The 9114-nt window shown below is 50.3% G+C and overlaps 1 protein-coding gene across 1 annotated transcript in view; it reads right to left on the bottom strand.

The window, feature by feature from the left end:
• Positions 1-265: 265 nt before the first annotated feature.
• The window catches only part of BAHD1 (bromo adjacent homology domain containing 1), a 34976-nt gene continuing 26127 nt past the window's right edge, over positions 266-9114 (bottom strand). Inside the window, exons 4-7 of the mRNA XM_058807159.1 lie at positions 8640-8799; positions 7606-7682; positions 5474-5565; positions 266-3241 (exon numbers count right to left, since the gene is read on the bottom strand). Of these exons, the coding sequence (XP_058663142.1) occupies positions 3052-3241; positions 5474-5565; positions 7606-7682; positions 8640-8799 (519 nt within the window). The 3' untranslated portion in view covers positions 266-3051. The remainder of the gene's footprint in view (positions 3242-5473; positions 5566-7605; positions 7683-8639; positions 8800-9114) is intronic.

The following is a 9114-nucleotide window of genomic DNA, read 5'->3' as shown; positions in this document are numbered from 1 at the left end:
CCCAACAAATTGCTCATCCCACAACCATGAGCACCCACATCTGATCCCAAGCAATCCTAACTCCTGCAACCACCAGGTCTAGGCTGGAAGTTCATGCAGGAATGGGAAGAACAGTCCAGCACTGGTTTGTTTTCTAAATCAATACGATTTTTCAAATTTATTTTTTAAGAATTACTTCTAATATATCTTTCTCACAGAAGGAGGGAATAGGGAATGTTCTCATTCCATCTGTAAACAATGAAATACAGATCTGGGAAACCAGGGAAGAGACACAAAAAAGTGCATTTTACAAAATTATCAACTAAAATATATTTTACATGTATTACGCTTCAATTTAAATTCTACTGACTGCATTTTTCAGTTTCAAAAAATATTTCCATATCTAATAGATTAAAAAAGCAGGAAATCTTTTCATTAGGGATAAGACATTTCAGTTCATTTACATGCTGTTTGCACAACAGCATCAGCAACCACGTGAACCTCAATGTTCATGGCCTGAAGCAGATTCCACATGAGAAGAGTTCAGGTTTGTCCTCTCCAGAGCTGGACCAGAGCCTGTTATGGACCCAGGGCAAGGATAACTTCCCTGCTACCTGGAGAGGAGCCAGGAAAAGGTGGGAGCAGGGGGAGATGGGGCAGGAGGAGGAATTTCAGTGAGTTACTGTGTTTCCAAGGCTGGGTCTCACACCTGGGCCCAGCTGCAGCAGTGCTCAGGCTCACCTGGCTGGTGGGTCCTGCAGCATTCCGTGTCCAAAGCACTGCCAGGGAGAAATGGCCACTGCAGCTCTCCTGCTTCAGGTTCAGGGACAAAGGAGTCCCCATGAAACCAAACACATGGATTTAGAGCTTCCCATCACCTCCCACTCACTGTGGGGTGCAGCTGCTGCACTCCCCCCACGGCCGGGCAGCTGCCATTCCCTCCGTGTCACGGGCAGGAGCAGCTCCACTTCTCCAGCATCCTCCCTCCCTGCTTAGGGGAAAACCACTTCATATCCTCCCCCAGAAGCATCAGAGAGAGCAATCTCCCATGCCTCCTTGCACCCCTTCATCTGAGTGTCCCCACAGTGCCACCACTTCCCAACCAAATGCAGCCCCACCACGTCATTCCAAGAGACCCCAAGGCAAAGCTAATTATTCAGGAGAGATCTGGGCAATCCCTTTGACACCAACAGTATCTTGAGGTATAAGTGAGAGAAGATGCTTCACCTGACAATTCTTGCTTGCACACCTGGGATCCCCCTTCTTGGAGCTGGGTGTTCTCCCTGGGCTATGCAGGTGGGAATAAACAGGAATTTTCCAGCAGGAATCATCCACCAGCTGCAGGGAGATGCCTGCCTGCTGTGGCAGGTGCCAGACCTTGTCATCCCCTCCAGCCATCGCCTCCAGACACATTCCCCTCTTTGGTATGTAGAGCAAATCTCTGGAGAACTCCTGCATGCCTGAACTATTCCATGGAAGGAACTGGATGCCATGGGCTTTCTCTCCAGGCCAGGCAGGTGTGTGGCCACTGGAGCAAGGTGACAAGCCCTGTGTGCCCAGGGAGTACAGGGAATGCTGCTTCCACAGACAGGACATTAAAGCAGAATGGACACTTCCACCATGGAACACAAGTTCAGAAGCCCCAGAAGACTGGGAAAATGCAGATCCCTCGATTCAGTGGGCAGCTCCAGCCAGCAGGAATGTGGGTGGCACGGGGTCAGTTCTGCTGTAAGTTAGTGCAATCTCGGGCTGGGCTCCCAGCCTGGTGCAGTGACTCCCCAGGATGTGACACTGTCCTTTGGTTTGCTTTGGGATAAACTCCAAGTTAGCGTTGAGATAAGCTAAGGTCTGTCTGGGATCTGTACAGGTAAGGCAAGAGGCAGGACCTGCGGGCTCACACGGTCCATGCGAACCTTTCCCGATGCTCAGGTCCTTTCAGGAGCCACAAAGCCACTTTGGTGAGCTTGCTCGGACACCGGGATGAGTTTGGAGGGGGAGAGGCTGCTGACGACTTCAACAGCACTCCCAGGATCAGGACAGTCACATGGGGAAGGAATTTTAAAAAGCAAAAAACACACAAGCAAAGGGTTTGCAACTTCTCCCTCTGGCTTCTTCCCACTGCAGACACATGGGGACAAGCAGGGTCTGTAAATGACATTACAGGAAACAAACTGGGAAGAAAGAGAAAATCCAGGGCCCCCTGAGCCATCAGAGGAAGAGCAACACACAGAAGAGAAGAGGAAACATGGTTTTCCCCATCACAGCCCACTTTGTGAGCTCCAAGCTTCCAAGCGACGAGTGGGTGAGTGCTTGGCCATGGGAATGGGACACAAAATCCTGTGGGCTCAGTCAGGATACCTGGGACAGGACCAGCTCTAGCCCTACACTGCAGTGTGACACCTGCCACCTTGCCAGCTCCCTCTGCTCCATCGTGGAACAGACTCCAAGCCCCAGTCTAGGTGGTGAGGTGAGGGAAAAGACAGGAGAGAACAGGGTGGAGCAACACCTATCCAAGCATGACACAAGGCCCCTCTGCACCCAGGCAGCTCCCCAAGCTGCATTTTGAAGCTCTCACCATGGGAATCCTCAGAGTCTGTCCTGTGGAACCAAGGAGACTCTCCTGTCCTCTGCAAGAACTGGGCTCAGTTCAGGGCCTGAAAACCCCCGAGTGACCCAGCCAGACTCCACAAACACTGCACTGACAGTGCACCTTGGCGCCGTTCCCCCAGCCATGCCTCTGCACTGCTTCCTGGCTTTTATCCCCTGCAAACCCTCCCAATAGATGCAGCTCTACATACATATATAGATATAGATTTACTTATGCAAATCCCTATATCTATATACATATATTTATTTTTTTCTTTACGTATATATTTTCATTTATGCTTTTAATGAAGTGCTGTGCTTTCAGCTGCTGCCTCCCCCTCCAGAGGCTCCGCTCCTCGCACGCTCCCAGTCCCAGGGCGGAGCGCTGGGCGCTCCCACCTGCAGCAGCATGAGGTGGGTGACAGTGCACAGGTGTCCCAGGCCACGGTCGGCGCTCGGTGCCGCCCGCTCCGAGCCATGGCTGCGTTACTGCGGGTTCTTCAGGATGCGCCCGTGCCTGAAGTCGTAGACGTGACGACAGAGGAAAACCAGCTCGGGGTCCGTGTCCTCGGGCACCTTGCGGTGTAGAGGGGTGGAATACTCCTCCGAGGGAGGAACCATGATGGTTTTCCTGCCCGGGATCCCTTCGACTCGACGCTTTGCCAAGGCACAAAATCTGCAGGGCAATCACATCGGAAGGATTATCAGAGGATCCTGGAATGCTTTGGGTTGGAAGGGATATAAAGGCTCATCCAGTCCCACCCCTGCCAAGGGCAGGAACCTTTTACTAGGTTCCACCTTCCACTAGTCCAGGTTGCTCCAAGCCCATCCAACCTGGTTTTGGGCCCTGCCAGGGATGGGCCAGCCAGAGCTTCTCTAAGCCAGGGCCTCACCACCATCACAGGGAAGAATTTATTCCTAATATCCCATCTATCCCTGCCCTTTGGCAGTGTGAAGCCATTCCCCCTTGTCCTGGCACTCCAGGCCCTTGTAAACAGTCTTTCTCCATTTTTCCTGTAGGCTTCCTTGAGGTACTGGAAGGGGAAATTAGGTCATTCCAAAGCCTTCACTTTTTCAGGATGAACAATCCCTATTCTCTCAGCCTTTCCTCATAGGAGAGGTGCTCCATCCCTCTGATCAAACTGATGGCCTCCTCTGGACTTGCTCCAACAGGTCCGTGTCCTTCCTGTGCTGGGCACCATGAACTCATTCCCTCTCCTGCTGCCTGTGTCCTGCTGGGAGCCACAACTGCAGCTGCTGGGGGATCAGGGGAAGGAAAGGAATGTGGACAAAGCTTTGTTCAAAGAGAACTCCTGCAGGAAGCAACACAAGTTTGTATTTCCATACTGGTAGATATCGTACAGCACCAAAGATGATAGCAATTTAAAGAAAAAAAGGTTTAAAATCTTGTTTTTAGTGCTTTGGCCTCATTTTTGCTAATTAGCCCCTATTAAATGCTTATGAACCAACGTTTAGGAAAACAAAGAATTCAGGATGCCTTCAGGGAACATCTCTCAAAGGTGACCTGACCCAGAAGAGCATGAAAGAATTCTTGCCAGTAGCTGTTCCAGAAGACTGGGGTGTTAGAATGGAAAGGAACTACTTTGATCCAAAGCTTGGGGATGGGGGATTTTGTTTGGTTGGCTTTGTTTGGTTTGTTATTCTTGGGGTTAGGTTGGGTTTTTTTGTTTGTTTGGGGTTTTTAAGTGGTCTCAAAAGCAAGATCAAAATTCAACTTCTAAAGAGTTTGTACACCAGTTTGTTTTTAGAAATTCCAAGAGCAGAGCCCTGGGCAAGGAGCAGGCTGAGGAGGAGGCCTCAGGCATCCCCTCCATGGCAAGGCTGCACAGACCGCAAGATGCACCCAGCAGAACTGAGATTTAAAGCACTGGTTTGCATTATGGGTTTGTGCCCATTCAATCCCTATTTTCCTTCAGCCCTGTGCACCCATCACAGTATGGCAGGCTGGAATATGGATGCTGGGAAATTCTTAATGACAAAGCTGCAGTTCAATCACCAACAGCTCAACTATAACAGCCCAAGTCACTGCACCAAGGTGTGCTGCTGCCAAAATCCCAGGATCTGGTGTCCAGCATGAATACTGGCACTTGTATCAGCAGGTTTTTGGGTAGTCTGGCACCTGTGGCCAGCAAGGGATGGACATATAGGATCTCTTCCTAGCTCACTTAGATTTTAGCTCCAAGTTCCACGTTTTCCTGTACACCTGTTCCTGTCTTCCTTGAAACCACATGCAGTGGTCATACAAGCATCTATATTTGGGAGTCCCTTGAGAGGAGCACAAAGAAGCTGGGGAAGGGTCTGGAGCACCAGGAGTAGCTGAGGAAGCTGGGGGGGGGCTCAGCCTGGAGAAAAGGAGGCTCAAGGGGGACCCTCTGGCTCTCCTCAACTCCCTGACAGGAGGGTGCAGCCAGAGCCTGTCAGACTCTGCTCCCAGGGAACAAGGGACAGGTTGAGAGGAAGCAGCCTCAAGTTGCACCAGGGGAGATTCAGGTTGATTATTGGGAGAATTCCTTCAGGGAAAGGATGGCCAGGCCTTGGAACAGGCTGTGGTGGAGTCCCCATCCCTGGAGGGATTTAAAAGCTGTGTGGATGTGGCACTTGGGGGCACAGACTAGTGGTGGCCATGGCAGCTCCAGGGGAACAGCTGGACTCGATGATCTTAAGGGTTATTTTCCAACCCAAAAGATTCCATGATCCTACACAATCCAGACATGTAATGGATGTGGAGCAGGAGAAGCTCCCTGCCTGCAGCAGAGCAAGGTCACTACCCGAGCTCCAGCCACAGCACAGCCCGCAGGCTGGGACAGCGGGGCTGGAATGGCCAGGGTGAGAGAGGCTGGAGGCACGGGGAGGTTTGGAAGTGCAGCAGGTTCAGAGCTCCACCTACCTGCAGTACTCTGCGAAGGTCAGCACGTAGCACTTCTCCTCGATGCAGGCGACGCTGTTCTCGTCCTGGTGCCGCGACGCAAAGATCTCATTCTGTGCGAGGAGGGAGGGGACAGACAGGTCACCCAGCTGGCCCGAGCCCCGGGAGGCACGGCCAGCTCCACACCCACACCAGCCAGAGAGGGAATGGGGAGCCCTGCACCTTCACCATCACCAAAGCATGCCCACGGTGAATACTGTTCAGAGGCAGTGTCCCACGTAACCCAGGCACCTGCCGTGTGCTCTGTGCACCACATTTTATCCAGCAACAGTGAGCAGAGGACTCTCCCACCATCTCAACCTGCCCAGCACATGTTATGAGACTAAGTACTCCAATATCCCATGAATTTCCAATGTCATAAAGCTCTTCAGCAGCAAGGCCATAGCTGGCTGCACCCCTCGGTCTTCCCTTCCCTTCTGGGTTCTCTAATCCATCTTTATATCTTAAAAACTTAAAGAAACCCTTCTTATCCAACCACTTCCTCCTCCCAATTCAATTAAAAAGGCTGGTTTAGTGAGAAAAGTAGCAACAGCCTTTTTCAGAATCATGGAATAGAATCCTGCTATGGTTTGGGTTGGTATGGACCTTAAGGATTATCTCATTCCACTGCCTGCCATGGGCAGGGACACCTTACACTAGGCCAGGTTGCTTCAAGCCCCATCCAACTTGGCCTGGAACACATCCAAGGAGCATCAGCCACAACCTCTACTGGCAAACTTCTCTTCAGTTTTTCCCAGAGTAATTTAGGGAATTTGGCTCTGCAGCAGGCAGGATTGGTTATACACAGGGTAACCCAGACAGCGCCACTGAGAAGAATTTCAGGTATGGTTAGATCAGCAGAGATGATCTCTGGGAACATGGATGCCCTGTACAAGTCTGGAAGCATTCCCTGCAGGCTCCATTTCTGCTTTGCTGGAAGGGAAAACTCACAAAAGGGTGAACATCTGGGGACAGGGTTGATCAGGGACACTGGGAATGCCACACCTGCCTTCTGCACCTTGGGGTTCTGATTTACTCCTCGAGTCAAAACTACCTGAGTCACCCTGGCAAGCCTGGCCCAGCCCTCAGCCCAAGCTCTCTCTTGTTTGAAGAATTGTGTAATTTAAATGGCTTTGCAAAAACCTGGCTTAATTCCTCCTGGCATTCTCCCTGGACTGAAATGCAACTGGATACACTCACCTTTCATTTATAAAGTGCCACATTTTGGTTTAGGAACTCACCTGTGCCCTGCAAACGAGGCAGTTACAATTCCCTGGCTGCTCTCAAAGCCTCCCTCCCTTTTTATTTAAAAAAGTAATGGAAATTAAGAAAGCACCAAGTTTTTAAAATTGGGTTGAACACAACAGTGAATTCTTCATTCCCAGTTAAAACCAGCTTGTTCTGTCACCCAACACAAGCCCATGCAAAGCAGAGCAAGGTGTGAAGTCACAGTGATTCACACGTTTTTTCTTTAAAAAGCAACTCCATTATCCTGGCACAGCATCCTCAAGCCAGACTTTAGTTCTCATCATAAATCTATGCAGGGCATGGATGATGCATCCACGTTTCTGTACAAAACTAACACGTTTTTGGAGTTTAAGAAGCAGATTAAGGGATTTATTAAAAGGCAGCACAGGACACAGGCACTTCAGTTTCCTGCAAAATGGCAGCAGGAGCTTTTGCATCAGGCTCTGCAGTCCTATAGGAATTAGAATGTGCTTTTGGAATGGTGTCTGATCTTGACTCAGTATAAACTTATTCTTCCTTACTCTTAAGGTAACAGTCAAAATTACTTTTTACTTAGTATTTGTAATTTTCTCAGATTAAAGGGAGAAACATCAACACTCAGCAGTTTCTGTTTGAGCCTCCATGTAAGGAACTCAGCAGCTTTTTTGAGAGCCCAGATTTTCTCCACAGGACAATAAATCTGGGGGAAAAGCCCAACTACAGGACACCACCACTCAACACATCTGGCAGCAGCTGCATCACAGCCAAGAGCGCTGTGCTGTACTGAGCGGGAGGCCACCCAGGAATGCAGGAGATGTTGGGGCAGTGCCCCTCTCCTGCTGCAGGAGCACAGAGAGCCCGGGATGCCCTGGCCCATGGGGACTCACCTGGTGCATGCTGGGGTTGCGGCCTCCCTGAGTGTGCTCTGGTCTGTAATACCACAGGAGGCTCATCATCAGCTCCCCTGCAACAGCACAGATGAAAACAAGTCAAGCCTCAGCTTCTCTGAGTGTTTTCCTACTCATTCCCAGCTTCCTCCTGCTGCTCCATCCCCTTCATTCCCACAGTGCTCACGGAGAGGCAGCTGTGGCTGATAAATATTTCATGCTGAACTAGGTGTCCCTTTGTTACAGCAAGAAGCTGCATGGAGTCGGTCATGTTGCTTTTCCACTACACTTTCGCCTCCTTCTACTCAGGTTACAACATCCCAAGGAAGTCAGGCACAAAAAACTCCCCAAAGATTCAAAAATCAAATGTTTTCACCTGCAAAAAAAAATCCATTCAGCACACAAGCTGGAAAAGATGCTCATCCAAAGGTGAGAACCTGTAGCATTGATTCCCAGGTTCAAGGCAGAATTGCTGCTGCACTGACACAACCACACTGAGCCTCACCATGCCTTGATTTGGGTCTTTTACAGAATTTTTGGGGTTTCTTTTCCTGATTTTTAAGCACAACCTCTACTTTAAAGCATTTGGCTCAGCATCCTTGGTCAGGGATTGCCTGTCAGACACCAGATCTCACCATAAGGCCCCACAAATCCCATCCCCAGCTCTACTGGGGTCCATCAGAGCTGCTGCAGAAGAGCCCTGTTCCCAACAGCTCCCAGACCAGATGTTGGATTGGAGCAAACAGCAGCTCCCCCGATGTTTGAGCAATGAAATAATACAGGAGAGGGCTGCTAAGACGGGCACTTGGCAAATATTCTATGCTTCCATATCCAGCAAGATTTCCATTTATCAGCCCCAGATGAGTGATTAAGGAGCATTTCAGTTCCTGAACAATCCAAATGGAAGCCATGGCGCTCATCTCCTCTGCATCACCCCGGTACCCAAACCAGCCTGCAGCTCTCCCTAGATCCATTCCTTCCCTGCTTCCAGCTCTCTCTGTCAAGCACACACACACACTGTGCTGGCACAGTACCTGTCTTGGGGTCCTCCCAGAGTGCAGAGATCTTGGCCACGTAGGGCATGGATTTCTTGCGGGGCCCGGATTTGAGGAGCACGGTGTCCCGCACGCGGATGATCTCCCCGTCCCTCTCCACGGCCTGGTAGCTCTTGCGCACGGCCGGCTCCGGCTCGTTCTGCACACACAGGGACCAAACAATCCAGTCAGCAGGCAAAGGGCGACTTCATGGCTCTCCTCCATGAGGGGCAGCTCACCAGGGGGACAGCACATCTCACAAAAGCTTTAACTGCTGAAATTAATACTCTGATTTCAAATTAAACCACACTCGCTCCTTCCATTCTGCACGCAAAACCACAAACTTCAGGAAAATCACCTTTCCACCTGCCTACGTGGAGGCCTGCTTTTCATTCCCATTCAAAGGCACTGAAAATTGTGTTTTGAATGCTGTTTCTCTGATACAAACATGGTAAAACCAATAAAACATGAAGTA

This window comes from Ammospiza caudacuta, chromosome 6 (genome assembly GCF_027887145.1).
Source record: "Ammospiza caudacuta isolate bAmmCau1 chromosome 6, bAmmCau1.pri, whole genome shotgun sequence".
In the NCBI taxonomy this organism is placed as follows: domain Eukaryota; kingdom Metazoa; phylum Chordata; class Aves; order Passeriformes; family Passerellidae; genus Ammospiza; species Ammospiza caudacuta.
The sequence above is the reverse complement of the archived record's forward strand: the minus strand, read 5'-3'. Positions and strand labels throughout refer to the sequence as shown.